General features: G+C 35.8%; 2 protein-coding genes across 2 annotated transcripts in view; one reads left to right on the top strand and one right to left on the bottom strand.

The window, feature by feature from the left end:
- Positions 1 to 22,982, bottom strand: part of GALNTL6 (polypeptide N-acetylgalactosaminyltransferase like 6) — a 1,195,338-nt gene that overhangs the window by 1,033,406 nt on the left and 138,950 nt on the right. The window lies entirely within an intron of this gene.
- On the top strand, positions 13,977 to 14,270 carry LOC110588495 (protein S100-A10-like). Its single transcript, XM_044912581.1, has one exon. The coding sequence runs from the start codon at positions 13,977 to 13,979 to the stop codon at positions 14,268 to 14,270; it is 294 nt and encodes a 97-aa protein (XP_044768516.1).

A 22,982-nucleotide genomic window follows, 5' to 3' on the forward strand; every position in this document is an offset into this window, starting at 1 on the left:
TTTTCTCAAAGGTAGGAAATCCTGCCAAGCTACAACCAAAGTAGCCTGGCCAACTGAAGGATCAATGGTGTAAAAAACTTCCTCAAAGCTGTCATGGAGACTCAAACTGTGGTGACTACAATTGGCATTCACCCAAAAAAATGAAAATATAAAGGCTGCATGGCTTTAAAGTTCTCCCCTACTGTCAAAGATACAAAAATGACTTTTTTTCCCTCTATGTCTGGCATCTTATAAAAATTAAAACTCACTGAGCATAAAGGGGGGAAATGTATTGAATTTCAAGGGAAGAATGTCTGGAGAAATTGGCTTTATTGCAAGGTTAATGGTTTTCTAGTATCACATATGCTAAATTTTTCAGACAGGATGATCAAATAGTACTTGTGGGGGAAAAAATGCAGCACCTGTTTGGCCAAGAGTTCTACAATGACTCTCAACAAAGAGCCAAGCTTCATTCATGATACAGATAGATTGCTATGCCTGCCAGTTCCATGTAACCACCCATGTCTATTTTAGCCAAACCCATATTTGTTTCTTAGTTTACATATATATAGAGAGAGAGACCTATTATTAATTCTCTTATTACAGTGAAGTAAATATAGATCCCATTTATCTTGAAGTGACTATAGATTATTGACTCCTGATACTGACTCCATTTTTTTTAATTTTTATTTTTCTGTTCTCATCAAATACTGACAATTTTCTTGATTTGATCATGCCCTGAGCCAAAGGCAGACACTTAAACAACTGAGCCAGCCAGGGGCCCCTCTTTAGGTTATTTTTGTTTTAATCCATTATATTCTACAAGATCACATTCTTATGAAGTAATTATAAACTTTCTTGTATGGCATAAATGCTTTGGTTTAATGCAACTGCACTATGGCTATTAGACTGGTTTCTTCTCTAGTCTGGGATCTTCTGTCAGCCTGTCAGATTGTACTTTTCCTTTTACCTGTATAAAGCTTCTAGGGCTCTTTAGTATCTATACTGCTTTGCCTCTGAAGATTATATTATACAGGCACATTATCTTCCTAGTCTTTTCCTAATTCATTTGTTTTTATTAGTCATTCATTTAACAGCTGCTATATCTACCATGTGGTAATGTGAGAATCCAGAGATGAGTCAGCATATCGTTCTTGATGAAACATTCTTATTTCCATTCCCTCTCCATATCCTCCCTCTGACTATCAGCAATTTTAAGATTTACCTTAAATGTTCTTCCTTTTCCCTTGCCTTTCCTGAGGACACAATTTTATCTGTTTCTTCTATTTTTTTTCATAATTAATAATGAGATATGCTTATCAAACACATTGTATGTGACTAACAGTATGTTTTTCATGAAATTTTTAAATCTGTTCTCACAACAAACAAAAAAGTTAGATGAAATTGGTTGATTACTATTACTATTGTAACAGTGATTTAGACAAGTAAAGTGACCTATCTGAGACCACACAGGGGAAAAAAAAAAACAAATCCAGGACACATACATCTGATTGTGAGGCTCTAAAGTTCACAGCTTCCTTACTGGATATCTACCTAGAACTGTACAATATACTCCCACATTCACCTTTACTAGTAAATACGGCATTCACATCTCTATTGCTTCATGCGTGTAAATTTGCATCCCATTTAGATTTATAGATTCTTTTTTTAAAAGTTTTATTTACTTATGAGAGAGAGAGTGTGTGTATGAGCAGGGGGAGGGGCAGAGGGAGAGGGAGACAAGCAGACACTGCTCTAAGGAGGAAGCTGGACCCTGAGATCGACTCCCATATCGGGAGCGGGAAGCCCGCTTCTCCCTCTCCCACTCCCCCTGCTTTTATGTTCCTCTCTCGCTGTCTCTCTCTCTGTCAAATAAGTAAATAAAATCTTTAAAAAAATAATTACTTATCTGTACTCTGCCAAACCTAGCTTAGATATTGATAAATAAAAGTTTTCCATTAAATATTTGTTTTCAATAATTAAACAGAATTTTCTTCTAAAAAGAAAAACTAAAAAGTCTAAATGTATACAGGATGTAGTCCAGTCATTTTCCTCTTTCATCTCAATAAGTCGGTAGTGAAGTAATTAAACACAGTTTGCATGATGTTGGACCTTACACACAGAAAAACCATATTCTAATGAATTAATGAGACTGAAAAAAAGCTATGCTGATGTTTCATAGGATTCATTCAGTAGCATTCTAACAATTTTATAAACAGAATACTATTTAAATAATCAAAATCACTATGAATTTACATATTTTACTGGTATACAAAGCAAAGAATAATAAAAGTGGATATGGTACTCCTCTTATATAAGAATAGCAGCTAAATGTCCTTAATGAAACATTTTATTATTACAGGAAAGAAAGTTATTTATGGCTCTTCTAAAAAATCAATACATTGATTAGCACTTGGCAAAATCATCAGTGCAAGAATCAATAATAGTTAATGCAATATAACACCAGATTACTATTTATTACATACATTTGATTATGAGTGAATTTTATGAATCAAGCAAGTCAATTATGGGGTTGGATTGAATTATTAATCCTTTCAGTTATAAATATCTGACTTCCTGAATGAGAGCAAAGGAAGAAAAGTTCATTGTTTACAGCTGAATTGCCAGATTATCAAATTTGGCAGACTCTATTTGATTTCCTATATATTTATTGTTAATTGCATGGGAATATGACTAGGAGATTGAGGTCAATGTCAAATTAAGATACCCCTTCCCAGGGTGCCTGGGTGGCTCAGTTGGTTAAGCCACTGCCTTCAGCTCAGGTCATGATCTTGGAGTCCCGGGATCAAGTCCCGCATCGGGCTCCCTGCCCGGCGGGGAGTCTGCTTCTCCCTCTGACCCTCCCCCCTCTCATGCTCTCTCTCTCTCATTCTCTCTCAAATAAATAAATAAAATCTTAAAAAAAAAAAGATACCCCTTCCCATACAACTGTGAAATAACAAGCTTCTGTAAGAATCATTTATTTGCCTTTATAAATAAGTCAACTTTCTTTATGAGCATAAATTCATGAAATGATTAAAAATGTTATCAATTCACATTTTAGTTGCTAATCTGCAGCCATCATATCCATAAGCTATGAATTTTCAAAGGTATTATGACTTTCATTTCTTCCTTCACTTTCAGTATTAAGGATGATAATTAGCTTTCCCAGATATGAAATGCCACTGCTCCTTTCATTGTGATGGTTATAAAAATACTGATGCTCTTCATTTTTCTTCCATTTCCCTGTTCTTGAATCTGAGCACTGGTCTTAAGAGAAAGAGTGTGTCTTATCTTCAGCTTAGTCACAAATTCAGTTCTCACTTCTGAAATTAAATTATAATGCAATGTGCAGGTTGTATTTATTCAACATTGCTTTTAATTCACACCTACATAGAGGATTTCTTCTGTGAATTCCAAAGCAATATCCTTATGATATCATACTGGATAAAAATCTGAACTGGTGCTTCTCGACATCTCATGCAAGCAATATTTACCATAATTTCATGGGTACGGGGACATTACACATTCTAGGCAAGGAAATGTCAAGTAGGTGAATTATAGTAGAAAAGGTGGATCAAGTGTAGTGCCCCAAGTAATGAGGCAGAGACCACAGAAATTCCGCATTCAGCAGCTGGTGCCAGAGGTGTGGCTGAGAGACACCTGAGATATTTCACATTCAATGTTGCCTTGGACTGGAGACTGAGGAGTGACTAGGCAGGCAAGGAAAAAGACCAAGAAAGTGGTAAATTTCTAATGCATGGACCTTCACTAGTTATTGAAAGGAAATGTGCAGGCTTCAAAAACTTAAATGAATAAGCAAATCAAAAAACAACCTTTAGTGAACATCACTGATGCATTTTGAAGTTTCCATGTAAAAAAGTGATCTTTCTTCTGGAAATAATAACCAGGTTTGTAGACATATGGCAGAACAGCGAGAAAAATACAAGTATCTAGAAGGAAATCTGTCAGTTATCCATGAAAATGCATCTATTTTAAAGATTCAGAGACATATTGTTGCTTAATAATGAGACTAAGTAAGAGAGCAAGATTTGGGGGGTTTCTAGAAAACTCCAATTTTTACAATAGGGGATTAGATATGTAAGGAAATGAATAATTATTGTGTAAACATACACACACAAAGCAAATTTCTATAACTGAATTTATATTCAGTGGGGTCAAAGCTGTATTTCTGTGGGGTCAAAGCTGTATTACTATCCAGAAACTAATAGCTTTATGGAATCAACAGGTCCTTCTTAATACCTTTTCATTTATTAATTAAGTAAATTTTTAAAGAATAAGAAGCTGTGTCATATAGAATTACTGAATTGGAACAATAGGTGAATGAGAAATTTCTGAGCTTTAACTCTAAAATATTATCAAAAATAACAATAGCGATTCTTACAAAAATCCAATGTCATTTTATTATATTCATTTTCAACAATGAATTGCTTTCTCTAAAGCCAGACTCTTACCCCAGAAATTAAGTTAAATTTTAATAATTCACCAAATTCTTTTTGAGGTAAGGTTTCCCAGTCCCCTTCTCAGTACTTTTCGAGTATACTGAAGAAGGGAACATTCTTCCACCCAGGAGTATTTGAAGTGGAGTTTTTCACTCCATAACTAAGAAAGTAAGTCTAGAAGTTGTTGTTGATTGTTTGATATTCTTATCAGGTACTTACATTGTGAAATGTGATCATGCAGGGTCAACTGGAAGGTTTCATCTGACATTGTTAGAAATCTGTTGTTAGTCCTGGGGTGCTACCTATTCCATGATGTTACCATGATGGCTTCTATTATTTTTCTCAGTGGTGTCAGCAAATAGAAGCTCAATATTTATTTTTTTTATTCATCATTGGAATGTGCTTTCTTCTCAAGTGCAAAAATAAAGAAACACAAGATCACAATCAATTATGTCCTGTTTTGATAGTTTTTGGTTTTGCTCTACTATGATAAGTGTTAAAATATTTTCTGTCATTTTTAGGGGCGCCTGGGTGGCTCAGTCTTTAAGTGTCTGTCTTCAGCTCAGGTCATGATCCCAGGGTCCTGGGATTGAGCCTCACATCAGGCTCCTTGCTCAGCCGGGAGCCTGCTTCTCCCTCTCCCACTTCCCCTGCTTGTGTTCCATCTCTAGCTGTCTCTCTCTCTCTCTCTGTCAAATAAATAAAATCTTAAAAAAATATATTTTCTGTCATTTTTATATAATTGTTCTGGGTTTCTAACAAGTTCAGGTCATAACAGCCTTTTTATGGAAAAGATGGTGTTGTTAACTCACAGGCATAAATGAATGTTTCATAAAGTGATTTATTACTATATTCAGAATACTTTTTTGAGACTATTTGTATTAAAAACACTACAGATATTTTTCTTTTGGCATAAAAGGAAATGATCCACATCGTACAAAAAAGTTCTTGGCCTCACAAAAGTCAAGTTCATACAAATTTTGCATTTTTTAATTACAAAAACCTGAGAGGAAAAACAGATCAACTGTTGAAGCAGAAAAAAATCCTAAAATTTAGCATCTGGGACACCTCCAATTAAGTCAGTGAACCAGTGCTTTCTATTTTGAACAGATGTTCCACACCTTTTCCAAGCACAGAACAGGTTTTTGTACCCACTTGGTCTATTTATATTGTACTTGGCTTGTCTTCAAACTTCTATTAAATGACAGATTTTGAACGAAAAGGGACATTTGATTATGCCAACACCATGAGCCATTATTTGTATACACATCACTTTGTTCATCAAAAAGCAAGCCCCTTACTAATTTAAGGAACTGGTATTTGAACCTGGAGATAAGTAAATTTTGTCTGATTTTTCTATGCAATAATGCCAGATTATCCACAATTAGAACAATTCCTGCAGATTAGCCATGGTAAATCTTATTTTTATATTATTATTATCCCTTCATTTACTCTTGCCTTTGTTTTCAACATGAGGACCACATTTGGCATGAACATTATCATGTTTCATTCCTAAAAAATGTAGAAAAAGATCCTTACTTTTTAGGTACCAAAACAATAAAGCAGCAAAACTGTTAGTAACCAGACTGATCTATACACTTGACTAGGAATTTTTAAACCAGTAGATCACACATCTTGTGGATTCTTATGGATTCACACATCTTATGGATTCAGGATTCTACCTACGTTTCTCTCCAAAATATTGATGCACAAGATAAAATGTCATCAAAATAAAAGAATCAGTGTGTTCCATCTTATAACCTTGTTATAAATAGTCTGTTGTGGAGTAGCCCTTTGGTTTTCTCTGTTGTTACTCCTATCTTACCAATATATGACCTGGCTGTATTGCTACCCAGGATGAACTCTAGACACCTGCTCACATGTTTTAATTAGAGAAAATAATACTAAAAACACCCTGTGTTTCAAAGCATCTATTCTTACTCTGGGGTTACAAGGATTTTGACACTAAAAGTCAGAGTTATAAATGGAACCTGGAACCTGTCCTCCAGCACTTTCCACATCACTCCCCAAACACCTTAGTCCATCTACTACTGGCATCTTGCAAGCTGAGGAAAAGAGACATGAAGCTTCTATTCCTTGCAGGAAAAAACATGACAGAAATTTCTCTAGAGTATTTGGAGACCAGATATTACTGCTGGGATTAGGAGGGTTCACCAGGATTTGGGAGCACTGGGATACAATGAACATTCTTAGGGAATAAATGTTAGATGGAGAAAACAAGGGGGAATTAAGTCAAATTTCAAGGTCACAGTTTTGCATGGCTGCCACTGGGCAGACTGAAAGAGTAACTGGATACTGAGAATAGGCAAAAACAAAAACAAAAACAAAAAACCCATATATTTACATAAACTGGTATCATAGTCTTCTCTGTCTAAGAGCTCCTAAATGAGAAATTTTGTTACTGAAACTCTAAAATCAGGGTCTTCTTACTCATAGCCCCTTCCTGGTTTCACTCAAAAAAAAAAGTATCATTAGACTTAACTCTTCTGCAAATGCACATTCACTCTCCTAATTTATTTTAGAATTACTTTCTTAATGTCCTCTAATAGTTACATAAAGTTTTAGGCATTTCAATGATAAATCACAGACCATAATAATGCTGTAGTCTCAGTTTCATCCACCTTGTCTCACCAATAGGTATTCAAGAAACTGAAGTTGTATCATGTCTTGATCTGAAATGTTCTAGTCTGTTTGTCCCAATGGGTTTCCACCATCAGTTGTATAGAGAAGTAAACTGAAAAGATTGCCAAAGTACAGACTCTTCTGAAGACTTAACAATGAAGATTTAGCAACTTTTAATCTAGTCATAGTCCAAGGATGTGAATTTTAAAAAGCTTTCTGGTAATTATAAAATTTGAAAAACCCTACTTTAAAGAGACTAAAATGACATAATTTGTAAATAATCTTTGTAGTGTTTCAAAATTGTATGACTGAAAGAATATAACTGGATGTTTCAGATATAATTGATTACCTAATCTTGAGTAACTGTTGGGAAAAACTTTAAGTCTCTAAAATCATGAATTCTATGTCAAGGAACATGATGAAGAGACAAAATAGTAAATTTGATATTCATAGGTCATATGGCTACTATGGACCAACACTGTGCCAATAATTATGACTAGAGACAGAGTATCTTTAAAAAATCAAGGTAATGTTTGCATTTCATTTCCAATTATAATAATTTGTGAACTACGATAAATCAGTGAACAAGCTAATATACAGTGCAAAATATATCATTTTGTAGAATCTTGTGTAAAATAAAATAGTCTCAATTAGCCCCTAATAAACTTAGTATCTAGCACAGTGCCTAACATACTGTATACACTCCATTAATATTTGTTGAATGAGTTAATAACAATGAATTTTATTTTAACTATTTCCTACTGATAAAACTAATTTCAATCTTTACCTCTTAAAGTAGTAGAAACAACAGAAAATGAAATAATAAACATGTGTTTGTATTTTTCATATGAAAGCTAGTAATTAAAGTGTGTTGTTAATATATGTTTATTTTGGGAATCAGAAACTAAAAGTTGTGGCAGTATAGGTCCTTTCTATAAAGTTACAATTATACTTACTGAAAAACAGGAATACTGTATTTTTATTTATCTAAAAGCTGAAATTACTATATTAAAATAGAGGATCTTGTGGGGCACCTGGGTGGCTCAGATGGTTAAGTGTCTGCCTTTGGCTCAGGTCATGATCCTGGGGTCCTGGGATCAAGTCCCGCATCGGGCTCCCTGCTCAGCTAGGAGCCTGCTTTTCCTTCTCCCTCTACTGTTCCCCCTGTTTGTGCTCTCTTGCTCTCTCTGTCAAATAAATAAATAAAATCTTAAATAAAATAAAATAAAATAAAATAAAATAAAAAAGGGATCTTTTAAAATCAAACAAATGAATATCTTTAATAATAGAATGGGATGAATATTATAATGGGTGGAAGATCTAAGGAGTATTTTCCACTGTACGTATTGCACAATTTTCCACCTTTATCACACATAAATATATCCTTAGTGATTTAATACAACATAAACATCACATGGAGAATCTTGCTAAAATGCTAGTTCTAATTCTATGAAGGAGGCTGGGATTCTACATTTCTAGAAAACTGACAGATGATACCGATGTCACTGGTCTGCTGACAACATCTTGAGTAGCAAGGATTTAATAATACACCTGGAAAAGGTATTGAATATGGACACTGGAAATTTGGATACAAAGTACAGATCTCTTATGATCTAACTGTGCGGTCTGATGCGGTTTATTCACCTACTCTGGACATCTGTGTACTTAGCTATAAAATGGGGGGTTGGGGAATGTCACCATGTTTTCCTACAGTTCTAGAAACTTAGATGTGTATAGCATTCTACTCCATTCTTTAAAATCCTATTATTTACTTTTGTTTTATTTCTCTTTACTCATTTTTAAAATTTTTTTTCTTTATTATGTGATGTTAATCACCATACATTACATCATTAGTTTTTGATGTAGTGTTCATACATAAAAGAAACATGCCATGAAACTGTGCCAAGAACTCTGGAAGGACTTTCTCTCTATAAAGTGCTGTGCCCATTCCTTGAAGAGCTGTGCAGAGATCCCCGCTGTCTAGACAAGACACCTCAGCCACCTGCGGCTTCCGACCTGGCTTCAAATGGCTTTAGTCTCAGAGAGGTGCTCGGCAGGCCGACTGGCTTTCAGCTTCCCCGTGCAGCTGTTCACAGTTGGTAATGAACAGAGTCAATAATCCCTCTCTCTGTTGTGTGTGTGTGTGTGTGTGTGTGGTTTTTTTTGTTTTTGTTTTTTGGGGTGTTTTTGTTTTTGTTTTTTTTTATAACACCCAGTTTCCACCAACACAATTCACCGGGTAACTGCGTAGAAGAGACATGTGCCATGCTGCATATTGCAATTCCAAAATCGTTGTGGCAAACCTTGACAGAACAGTAGTCACTAGGACACATAGAAAATAAATGCCATAAAAGATACTATATTAGTGTTTATCTATACAATTTATACATTTAGGAAAGCAGATGTAGTTTTCACACAAACAGTCATAGTTTTCCTGATTATTATTTAAAGTCACCCATACAAAATCATCTTTAACTGTGTTGAAGTATCCTCCATGAACACAACTGTGTTGTGTTTTTCTGCAACAAATCTCTTACGTGAAAAACAAGGCTTTATAATATATTATGAACAGACAATTTATACAAATAATTCTCATGAATTGCAACAAGATATTCTGTAACAAAAGCATTTGATTAAAAAGAGGGTTCTGTCAGTTATGATTTCTCATTTAATAACAATAAAGCTGATAATGGTTAGAATAACAATATAATTAGACTTTTCTAAAATGATGCTTTTTGGAAATAAATTTCATTAACTAACAATATACAATGTGAATTGGGTATCTTGATTTTTATTCACTGTATATTTTTTCAGCTTCATCCATAATGGGTATCCTTACTCTTAATACTGAACAGATGGTAGCTACAATATGTTGTACACAGTGGGAAAGGTAACTAGGAATGAATAAAGCATAATTCTCCCCATTGTCCCCCTCCTTTCCAATATTTTATAATGTCCAGTTGAGATTCAAATTTGAGGAACCTCAAACAAAATTATCAGTATATCTCTGGCAATTTTTTTTTCACATAAGACAATGATGGATATAATCTTTTATTCTAACACTAATCTATACAATTGAAATTTCAGTCATCAACAGTTGAAAATTTTAAAGTATTTTAAAATCAGCACTACAATACCGGTAAACAGGAAAGTGATTATCATATGGTGTATCTACAACTTCCTCTATAAATCCAAAGTGTCAGTAAATCCTGAGTAGGACTGTCAACAAGAACATTATGGAATACATTCCTGCATGAATGCAATCAAGGATGTTCAATAAAACTCTGTTGGGCTAGACCTATATTAAGAATGAAAGTTGGCAGGACGTCCAGCCACTGGCAAATGGCAAGGTGTAGTTTAATAACCACCTGCAGGCAGGATGGAGGAAATTCTTTGTGAATGCAATCTACTAGCAATTCAGGCAAAATGGCATTGCTGAGGGATTGTGGAAAGATATAGGGCTGGCGGGCCACTTGATATGTACTTCTCAAGAGACTTTTCCACTAAAGACATATGCAAAAACATCACCAAAAAAATACTGATAAGCACTGAGGAAAAAACCTCCCTTAACCAAATCAAAGGCTGGCATCAGGCACAGTTTTGCATCTAATTGCATATTTATTGCACTTCTCTCTTTTTTGGTGCAAGAAGGATCTAATCCATATATACTATATGTCAAAGATATGCATAAAACTATGTATAAATGGAAAGAATGAAAACCAGGGAAGTTTGTGCTACAGACTTTTCTTTTTTTTTAAATTTTATTATGTTATGTTAATCACGATATATTACATCATTAGTTTTTGATGTAGTGTTCCCTGATTCATTGTTTGCGTATAACACCCAGTGCTCCATGCAGTACGTGCCCTCTTTAATACCCATCACCAGCTAACCCATCCCCCCTCCCCCTCCCCTCTAGAACCCTCAGTTTGTTTCTCAGAGTCCATAGTCTCTCATGGTTCTTCTACAGACTTTTCTAAAGAAGACAGGCTAATATTTCAAATCAGTTAACATTTTAATTTTTCATATTTCATAAAGTGCTTTTATGTACTTACTTCATTGGGAGCACATATCAGTCCATTTCTATGTAAGGTATACATTAGTTATAGATAAGAAATATGAGGCTAAAATCACATGACCACAACTTAAACTCAGATCATCTGCTTCCATCATATTATACACATTGCCTCTGAATACAATGATTCTAGAGGAGAGATATTGGCTTGCAGTTTAGTACAAGAAACAGGCAGAAGACAACCAAATGCTAAACTGAGACAGAAATGTTTTGTGAAAGAAAGAGCATCTCACCCACAGACTTGGATTTAGGGGCCTCAGATGGATGTGTGAGTGGGAGGGAGCGGGGAATGGGGAGAATCAGCAAAACCAGCAATATATTGCCCCCTCCAAGGAAGCTAATGGAGAAGACTCAACTGAAAGTAAAAGATAAGGCACCTAGGTGTTTCAGTTGTTAAGCATCTGCCTTCGGCTCAGGTCATGATCCTGGAGTCCCGGGATCGAGTTCCATATTGGGCTTCCTGCTTGGAAGGAAGCCTGCTTTTCCCTCTCCCACTCCCCCTGCTTGTGTTCCCTTTCTTGCTGTCTCTCTCTCTCTCTGTCAATAAACAAAATCTTAAAAAAAAAAAAAGGAAAGTAAAAGATATAAGTTGAGACTAAATCTGAAACTACAGTAAACAACCACAGACAACCTCTTGGGAAAAAAATTATCTATAAAAGATTTCTCCCTGTATCTTTTTTAATAGAACTATAGTTGACATACAATGTTATGTTAGTTTCAGGTGTACAACATAGTGATTTGACAATTCTATACATTACTCAATGTTTACTATGGTAAATGTGGTCACCATCTGTCACTATATTGGTGTAACTATTATGGAAAACAGTAAAGAGATTGCTCAAAAATTTAAAAATAGAAATACCATATGATCTAGTAATTCCACTACTGGGTATTTACCCAAAGAAAATGAAAGCACTAATTCAAAAAGATAATACTTTCCTGTTACAATAAAGCATTTTCACTCTGTATTTTTGGCCATTATTGTTGTTGGTGATTTCATTCAATGAGCGGTATTAGAAAATATAGAGAAAGGCCTGTGCATAGAAAGCACAGAATGTGAGTAAGATAATATGAGTAACCAGTGACAGAGTAAAGGAACCTGTTTGAAATACTGCTGATATTTTTGCCAGTCCTTCCGTGTGCACCCCTATATGTGATAGCATCACTTTCTTTTTTCTTTTTTGTTTTACTGAAGTATAGTTGACACACAATGTTACATCAGTTTCAGGTATACAGCATAGTGATTCCACAAGTCTATACTTTACCCTGAGCTCACTGCCAGTGTAGTTACCATCTGTCATCATACAGCGCTGTTACGATACCAGTGACTATTTTTCCTAGCAGCATCACTTTGCTATCCAGATAGAGTAGAGACATGCTTTTATGGAAGAGATGTAGAATATGACTGGGTTTTTAAAGACTAATACAATTCAAATAGCTTCAAGGGGGTAAGAATGGCAAAGCCATACCAATGAGATAAAAGATTTCAGTATAGTCACAGAGGTTAAAACGTATAAGATGTGTTTCTGGAAAAGTAAGTAGACTGGGTTGAATACAGAAAAAAAAAAATGGGTGTGGGGAATTAGTGGGGACAAAGATGGCCAGACAAGTTGGGCCCAATGAGAGAAGGTTTTAAAGACCTGCAAGGAAAAGAAGATGTCACAGAGAAATGACTGGTCTGGATACTATAGATTATTTAATGCAGCTAATATATGGAGAAATATAAGGAATTATCTCTGGAGTTGAAACCAGTGAATATAGTGAATAAGAGTTACTATGCTCCTTAAGAAAAAATTGATATCAAATACACAGAGGAAATCATTTTTTTAAGATTTATTTACGTATTTGTGAGAGAGGGTGAGAGTGCATGTGCGTGCACACATGTAGGAGCAGATGGAGGGGTAGGGGGAGAGGGAATGGGAGAGAGAGAATCTCAGGCAGACTCCCTGCTGAGCGTGGAGCCCCATGTAGTGCTCAATCTCATGACCCTGAAATTGTGACCTGGGCCCAAATCGAGAGTCGATGCTTAACTGACTGAGCCCCCCAAGCACCTCCAAATACATAGAGGAAATCTTAATGCATAGAGTATTGTTTAACATTTCAAGTATAAAATAAAATGGCAAATAGGTATCCCATGATAGTGAAGTTTTTGTAAGAAAAATAGGAGACTATGAATTGTAGAGTACATTAATGATGTATTTTCTCAAAGATATAATTTTTCCTATTATTTCTCTTTTATAAAAATGTAAAAGAGATCATTAAGGGGATATGGAAAAGCTAATTGTCACACATAAGGTACATGAATATGCATTCACTTATTCTCTTTATGATTTTATTTAGTTCTTTTTGCACGAGAGAGAGCATAAGCTGGGGGAGGGGCGGATGGAGAAGGAGAGGCAGACTCCCCGCTGAGCAGGGAGCCTGATGTGGGGCTCGATCCCAGGACCTTGAGATCATGACCTGAGCTGAAGGCAGACGCTTAACCGACTGAGCCGCCCAGGCACCCCAAGATTCACTTATTCTTACTAGTCTTCTCATTTGAAAATTTTCCAGCTATTTCCTCATTTTATTTTCCATACTGAAAACCAGCAATCACTGTTAAGACCACTCTTTCTGTGTTGTGGCCTGCAGGCTCTGGAGCCAGAATGCAGTGATTTCACTGATTTCAAGTGACTCCACTGTTAAATGACCAAGAGCACATTTTTAAAACTCCCTGACTTCAGTGTTTTCATCTGTTAAGAGGAAGTAATAATAATACTGGTGTGCGAATCGTCCCCGCAGCGCCTTGGGCCAAGGTTTCAACAGACCTCACCAAAATGCCGTCTCAAATGGAGCACGCCGTGGAAACCATGATGTTCACGTTTCACAAGTTTGCTGGGGATAAAGGCTACTTAACAAAGGAGGACCTGAGAGTACTCATGGAAAAGGAGTTCCCTCGAATTTTGGAAAATCAAAAAGACCCTCTGGCCGTGGACAAAATAATGAAGGACCTGGACCAGTGCCCAGATGGCAAAGTGGGCTTCCAGAGCTTCTTCTCGCTAATTGCTGGGCTTACCATCGCATGCAATGACTATTTTGTAATACACATGAAGCAGAAGGGAAAGAAGTAGGCAACATGGAGCAACACTCCCGCCCACCCAATGAGAGTTTTCCTGAAGGGTCTCTTTAGGAATCTGTCCCACAGCTTCCCCCTGTATAAAGGATTCCATGAGCAGATGGGGACCCTCAGAAATGTACAGATAAAATCCAACCCCCATTTGAGAAGCAGAGAAAGAGAAGTCAGATAAGCTTTTGATTTTTATATTGCTTGCACCCTCTTGCCCTCAATAAACAAATTCCTTTTTTAGTTCCTCACTTGAAAAAAAAATAATACTGGTGTGTGTATATATAGATATATACACACATTTAAAGGAGACAGAAGTTTATTGACTACACCACAACGGAACAGTGGGCAGGACAGCAGAGGAGAGACTATCTGCCTACCCCGGTATCTATATTTAGAGTTGTGAGGATTCAGTGAATTCATAATATAAATTACTTAGAACACCACCTGGTATAGACTAAATATTTATTAAAGATTTATTATTTTTCAGACATCGATTATGTTTTCATTCTCCAAGAACAATTATGAAACATAATTTGAGAGAAAATCTCGTCAAAAATAACAATTTTATGATACCTAAGAGTAGATGCCCTCATTCTTACAGTTATTCTACTAACATTTATTGAGTTGCTACTCAGTCAGACATTGTTCTAGGTATTGAGAATGTTATCGTGTACTAAAAGGAGTCAGTGAGTGGTAATTACTCTGAAATTAAGAAAAGCACGAAATGAATGTTTAGAGGATGAGGGAGGGTGTCTTAATTTACAGAAGTACTAAAGAAATATGAAGAAAGACCTACATATAACAGTGGCAGTCAGGCTGAAACCTGAGTGACGTGAGAGACACAAATATGGAAAGATCAGCTAGGGAGAAGGGGTGGCATTCCAAGCAAAGGGGATCACAAATTTTAAAATCCCTGAAAGAGGAATATGATTTTCACCTTCTCTTAGCAAGAAGACCATTCTGCTGGAGCAGAATGATCTAAAGGTTAAGAGGAAGTGGTAGGAAAGAGAAGAGAAAGGTGATGGGGTAGTTATGTACAGCCCAATGGAACAGGGAAAACTTTGGTGCAGTATGTGTAAAGAATGAGAGAAGAGAGGAATCATGTATGATACCAAAATATTTACTCTAATTATGACATATGCAAAACATATCAATAATTGTAAAATAATACTGAAAAATATAAGAAAAGATATGGTATATTCTCCATAAATTCCAAGCAGTTCCAACCTAACTCCACAAATGTTATCCTTAAAATGTCGTAAGCTGGTTCCTTTTTTAAAATGCGAAGTAAATAGCCAATAACAGCAAAGAAAATCTCAAATAATAGAACAACTTTAAAGGAAACAGCTTATCAGATAGAATACCTTGTTTTGAACTTACAATTCTTTTGAAAAGCATGGCATTTGCTTAATGGAACAGAAAGGAAATACTAGATCCTCTTCCTGTTTCAGTGGAAAAGTCTGCATTATTCCATGAATTGTGCTGAAAGAGATGGCTACCCCTTATGATCAAAGAAAATTTAGATGGCTCCCTAACATTCAACAGAATAAACAGTGACACATAGGTGAAAGCAAAACTAAACCTACAGAAGGAAATATGGGGGGACATTTTAACAATCTCAATGGAGGGAATTCTTAAGAGGGAAAAAAGACATCATAAACAAATTGAAAGCAAAAGACACAAAAAGGAGAAACTGTAAAGCCTATAGACAACAAAGGGTTAGTGTCCAGAAAATAACAATAGCTTGCAAAATGAATAAATAAATAAATAAATGAATAAATAACTTGCAAATCAGAAAGAAAAAAATCACACATCTCAACTAAAATAAATGTAAAAAGTACAGACCATGAGATTCTCAAGAGTAAGAAATCAAAAGGTCAAGAAATACATTACAGGATGTTTGGTCTCATGAGTCTTCAGGTAAAAATAAAATGGTAATAACAATGGGATGCTATTTCACATTCATAAGATGATAAAACTTTTATAAGTCTGATAATAACAAGCATTGGTGAAGATGTGGGAGATGGGAACTCATTTATATTCATGAAGCTTAGGTAAAGTGTTATGAATTTCTAGACAAGTTGAAGATATGCAGGTCCTACAATCTAGATATTCTATAACAAGGAATTTAAACTCCAAAAATTCTAACACATGTACACAGGAGACATGTACAAAGACTTCTTAGAAAAATAGTATAAAAATTTTACCTTTTCTGTGGCTAATGATTTTAGTAGCAAATGACTAAATAAATGTGCAGGACACACATGATAGCATTCTGAGTCAGAATCTACATAAAACATGATGGAAATTTTTATATGCACATATATACATATATATATAAATTTATTTTATATATACATATATACATTATATATTTATTTTTATAAAATAAAAAAATAAGTAAGTCATCTGCAAAGGAATCAGAACCAGGCTGGCCTCAGGCTTCTCATGAAGCAGTGAGAGTGATGATTTTATGTTCTGAGAGTAAATTACCCTCAACCTAGAATCCTATATTTGACAAAAATATTAATCAAATGTTATGTGGAATATTCAAGGACTCAAAAAATTTACCTCCTTCACATCAAGTTTTGGACATCACCTAATGACCCACAACCAAACAGAAACTTAAAGAAAAACATGGAATTAAAAAAAATAAATAAAATAAAAATTTAAAAAAAAAAACATTCCACAATGTTAAGTGAGAAAATCACATTACAAAATGACAAGTACATCATCATACTATTTATTATTTTAAAACAGAATATTTAATATTTATGTTTTTTGAAATAAATATTCAATAAGATATGTAAAAATTAGCTATGATATGCAACTTTTTTTTTAACGTAAAAGTTAACTCTGGGAGTTAACTCTGGGAGCAAGCACTGAAAGAAGGATGAGGGTGTTGAGATGAAGATAATGTTTTATTTCTTTCAATAAGGGAATGATGTGAAGTAAATAAAGCATAATGTTAACATCTGTTTAATCTTAGTTATGGCCCATGCGAGTCAGTGAGGTTATCTTTGTAAAATTTCAGATGCTTTATAATTAAAAATTTTTAAAGTGGATGTTAAAACATCTTTGGCTGCATAAACACTGGAAGCGTATTATATGAGAGCTATGTCAAAGTATTTTATACTGCTGTTCATCTAACTATTATGGTCACATCTCAATAGGAAATACTTCCTTTTAAGTAAAAGCAGCCCAGAGTTTTCCCCCCCTTAGTTACCTGTATCAATGCAAAGAAAAGCAAGATGTCTTTTCCACATTAATTTTTAAAACATATGTCTTCTGGGTAGACAATTGTAGCTCCAAATTAAACAGATGGCTACCAAAGGGATTTTTCCCAATCCTAATCACAGAAGACAATCCTAAAACAAAGATATGTAACTTAAATTGGCAAAAAGAAAATCTATTAAAATTTTTTAAAAAACAGCATTCCTAGTCTAAGGCTGTCTCTATAATTTATCCTATATACAAGGCAGAAAACTAAAAGGAAGTCAGACACCTCATTTTCCCTGAATTCTGAATGTAACTAATCAACACACTTTGATTTCCTGTTATCATTCCCTAAAGGTTTGCCAATCTCTTTGTTTTCCTTCATTTCCACTGTCCTGGTCCTAATTCAGGCCATTACCTCTGACAGGATCACTGAACTCTCTTCCTAAGTGATCTTATTGACTCGAGTTTTTACAAACCAGTCACTTCTCATACTTTGGTCAGAGTCTTTCTCCCCTGCCCTGCAGCACAGCATCTCTGGCTCTGCATTACCTGATCCTTAGCTTCCTCCTGAGCCATGTCTCACCGTTCACTTGGACCTTCCTGACACGGTCTTGTCTGCCCATCAGTATTTTTGCTCCAGCTATTTTTCTCTGCCAGGAATGCCCTTCCTGCCTTCGTTTGCTTGCCAATTTTTTTTTTTTTTCCTGAACCTCATTCATAGAACTTCCATTTCTTCTAGGAAAACCTTCTAAACGCTTAGGCTGAGCTAAGTGCCTACAGAGCTTTCCAAATTCTAAGATACAATACATACAGGTGGCGCCCGTGACTCCCACCTCCTGGTATTCACGCCTCTGCGTAACCCTCTCCCTCTGAGTGTGGTGCAACTTGTGACCTGCCTCTAATTAATGGAATACAGCAAAGGTGATGGAAGGTCACTCCCATAATCATGTTTTATGTACAAGATTCTGTCTTGCTGGCAGATTTACTTTATCTCCATTATTACCTTTCAAGAAGTATGCCATGGAGTAAATGGCCATGTTGGAGTAACCCACTTGAGAAAGGAACTCCATGCGTCCTCTAGAAGCTCAGGGCTGTCAGGAGTAAAAAACTGAAACCCTCAGCCCTATGACCAAAGGAAACAAATTCTGCCACAGCCTGAGGACTCTTGGAAGTTGATCTTTCCCTATTGGAGCCTCTGATGATACTGCACACTTAGCCAGCACCTGGAATATAGCCTGGTGAGACCCTGAAGCAGAAAACCCAGATAAGCAGTTAACAGACTTCCCACTAGAGAAACAGTAACACAGCACAGTTGTACCTACAGATGTAGTAGTATACATCACTTAAGCTACTACACGTGTGGCAACTTGTTACCGCTGAAGATAAACTGAGGCATATTAAAATTTTTACGAATTTATTTGAGCAAAAATCAATTCAAATTGGCAAGTGCAAAACTGGAAGTGGTTAGGACTGCTCCACAGACTGAAGCCAGGGGAGACATTTATATATAAAGACAAAACGCGGAAATGTGAGGAAATTATTTGATTGGCTAAAGCTTAAAACCTAGCTGGCTGTTAGTAACTGGTTGTCCTTGGGTTTCAACTTCGTAACCTTGAGGCATTTACAGGGTTGGGTTTTGGTTTGCTTACAAAGGCTGCCGCAGCATTAGACCCACCTCAGTCTAATGGCCTCCTTTTTCATTAATTTCACATTACACAGCCACAGATAATATACTATGTTATGAAGAAGTTCTAATTTCGTCGGTCTCTCGGATTAACTAACCCCAAAGACTACTTGAGATGAACTCCAAGCACAGTTCCTGACACGTAGCTGGCTTGTAATTATTGCTCATTGACTTGAAAAGTAGATTTCATGTGAAAGTTGAAATCCAAATCATTACAACTAAATTTCAGTCTTTGAATATCCTTTCATTTATCCAAGAAGACTGAAGAGAGGAATATTTTTTCAGTCTTCCAGATCACTGTGTGACCTACTCAATTTAAATGAAATCTCCTCTGGAAAGCCTCTCTTCTATTCTTTCATAACATTCTACTCATGTCTCTTTCTGCAATGTGTATATGAATCTCGTAATATGTTTCCTATCTTTCCCAATATACTTTGATGTTTTCAACTAGATACTTAGTCTTTCTAGCCCCAGTTCTTAATGTAGTAGAGATGTCCCTAACTTGTATTCAACTTACAATTTTCCAACTTTATGATATTGCAAAAGCAATACACATTCAGTAGAAGCCATACTTCAAATTTTGAATTTTGGTCTTTTTCCTGGGCTAGCAATATGCCCCATGATACTCCCTCGGGATGTGGGACAGTGGCAGGGAGACCCAGCTCCCAGTCAGCCACAGGATCATGAGGATAAACAACTGATATGCTTACAATCATTCTGTACTCATACAATCATTCAGTTTTTCACTTTCAGTACAGTATTTAATAAATTACATGATATACTCAGCACTTTAATATTAAAGGGGCTTTGTTAGGTGGTTTTGCCCAGCTGTAGGCTAATGTAAGTGTTTGAGCATATTTATGGTAAGCTAGACTAACCTATGTTGTTATGTAGGTTAAAAGTATTAAACTCACTTTTGACTCGTGATTATTTTCCAACTTACAGTGGGTTTGTCACCACATAACCCTGTAGTAAATTGAGGAAGATCTATATTTAGTACATCTTTTGAGCTTGATAATGCTAAAAAAAATAAAATAAGTGACTGGAAGCTGATTAGATTTCTGGCTCTCTATCCCAAAAATTGTATTAGTTTCTGGCTTTTCAGGGACACAAAACCACCCTGACTCTCAGGCATGTCAATAGACTCAAAAAAAGGATATTCCCTGGAAGTTTGCTAAAAATTGTACTCTAAAATGTCTGGATTCTCGTTCTACATAATTTCATTAATAATAATACATAATTATTCCCAGTCTTCATATTTCTGCCCCTTACAAAACCCTTTCTAGGGTTCATGCTGCTAGCCCCTTTTTCCACTTCTACTGGAATACTTGTATTACGTTCATTTGAATTGGCATAAAAAAAATTTAAGATGAGGGCGCCTGGGTGGCTCAGTCATTAAGTGTCTACCTTCGTCTCAGGTCATGATCCCAGGGTCCTGGGATCGAGCCCCACATCAGGATCTCTGCTTGGCGGGAAGCTTGCTTCTCCCTCTCCCACTCCTCCTGCTTGTGTTCCTTCTCTCCCTGTCTTTCTCTCTGTCAAATAAATAAATAAATAAAATCTTTAAAAAAAATTTAAGATGAATGAAATATCAAATAATCACATTTTATGTGAGGTAAGGCAATATCTTTTTTCTCTTCTTGGAAAATATATTCTTGGAAATCATAAAAGATGAAATAGCTTATTTTCTATAATAATACACATTATATTAGTTAATTTAATTATTAATATTAATTGATTTAATGATATGGTAATGAATTGTTATTAAGAAAGTTCAGCAAAAATACTTTGTATTTCAAAAAAAAAATCCTCATGCATCTCTATGTTGTGGCCATAATCCCAGGACCATCCCTTTTACTTGATAATTGCAGTAAGATTTTTCACAGTACACAGATTTGGGAAAGAGAGATGATCAGAATCTCCTGATGGCCTTATTGTAAACCAAAGTAAACACAGAGTTATCCTGACCTTATTTGATTCTTAACTTTAAGTTGATTAAGGCACACTGAAATATGTAACAGTATCCCAGTCAATTTGCTATAAACTTGAAATCATTGTCTTGACATCTTTACATTGAAAATTAAATTGATTGGAAATGTTATGAAATTGATGTAGTGCTATAAAGGTCAAATTTCATTTTGTCCAAAATTAGTATAATTAAAAGTACCAACAAGTATACTGATGTAAAAATCTTCATTCTTGAAGAATGACTGTAAAAAAATTAAAAGTCCATTTTTCAGAGATTTCATATAAAACATAATATCACCATTCATTTTCAAATGTGGTAAGACAATTCTCATTAGCAGTGAAGTTCTTTTTTTTTTGAAGGTATAACAATGAAATTAAAACAAGGCAGTATTATGTAATGTCATTCAACTATAATTAAATGTCATTATAACTTTATTATAGTCCTCATTAAAAATTAAACTGCAAAACCCTGGACCAACCAAAATCAGAACTTGAGTGGAAGCCATTTTCTCCCACCCCTGCCCCACACATGGGAACACTTTATTTGAACAACAATGAACAATCATAGAAGAAAAACGATGACTGTATTTTTTCAGAGAGCATTCTGTCTCAGAAATGTTCTTTTTTTCAAGATAAACCACTGAAAATTATAAGAACTTCTCTAACTGGCCTTTCATTGACAAGCCAGTTGTTGAAAGCCATGGTGAGCTTGGGCATCATGTTTGAAGGTGGCAGAACATCTCTCAGACTGAGTTCCTAAATAACAGAATGGAGAGAGCACCATCTCCCTCAGCTGCACACCCTAGATCACAAGGTGAGTAAGTAACAAAATTCATAGTGCATCAGGCTGCTGAGTTTTGGGAGTAGTATGTTGTAGCAATGGGCAAGACTGTGCATTTCTACTGGCTTCCAATCATAACATTTATTAGTATACACAGGCTACATGACAAAGCTTCTAACTTCTATTACTCATCTGAGAATCAAGGCTTTCTCTACTCCAGTGAAGTTGACCAGTGCCCTATTCTCATGTCCATCCCTTCCCACATCCTACTCCACAGGAGGACATTCTTTCAAAATAGATCCCTACTTTAATTTGGAAACACATATCTAGAGACTCTTGTTATTGTGCTTGGAGTGGGTTAAATTATAGACCCCCAAAAGGTATGATTACATCTTAATCTCCAGGACCTGTGATTATTACTTGACATGGCAAAAAAGTGAAAATTAGCTTATATTTCAAAAGATGTGATTAAAGATCTTCGAAAGAGGAGTTTATCCTGGATCATCCAGATGGTCTCTAAATGCAATCACAAATATACTTTTTTTTTTTTAAGATTTTATTTATTTACTTTTGCAAGAGAGAGTCAGAGGGAGAGAGAGAGAGAGAGATTGAGCATGAGTGTGGGGAGGGGCAGAGGGAGAAGCAGACTCCCTGCTGAGCAGGGAGCCCAGTGCGGGACTCAATCCCAGGACCCTGGGATCATGACCTAAACCGAAGACAGACAGCAGACGCTTAACTGGCTGAGCTACTCAGGCACCCACAAATATCTTTTTTTTTTTTAAGATTTATTTATTTATTTGAGAGAGAGAGAGAATGAGTTGGGGTAGGGGCAGGAGGAGAGAATCTTCAAGCAGACTCCTCGCTGAGTGCGGGGCCCAACTCCGGGCTCAATCTCAGGACCCATGAGATCATGGCCTGAGCCAAAACCAAGAGTCAGAAGCTTAACCGACTAAGCCACCCAGGCAGCTCTAATAAATATTCTTATAATAGATAGGCAGAGGGAGTTTGGAACAGACACACACAGAGGAGAAGACTCAATGTGGCCTCCGAGGCAGAGACTGGAT

The sequence above is a fragment of the Neomonachus schauinslandi genome, chromosome 2 (assembly GCF_002201575.2).
Source record: "Neomonachus schauinslandi chromosome 2, ASM220157v2, whole genome shotgun sequence".
NCBI lineage: Eukaryota > Metazoa > Chordata > Mammalia > Carnivora > Phocidae > Neomonachus > Neomonachus schauinslandi.

Excerpts from the sequence above, each read along its gene's own strand:
- LOC110588495 (XM_044912581.1), top strand. The coding sequence starts at position 13,977 with ATGCCGTCTCAAATGGAGCACGCCGTGGAAACCATGATGTTCACGTTT.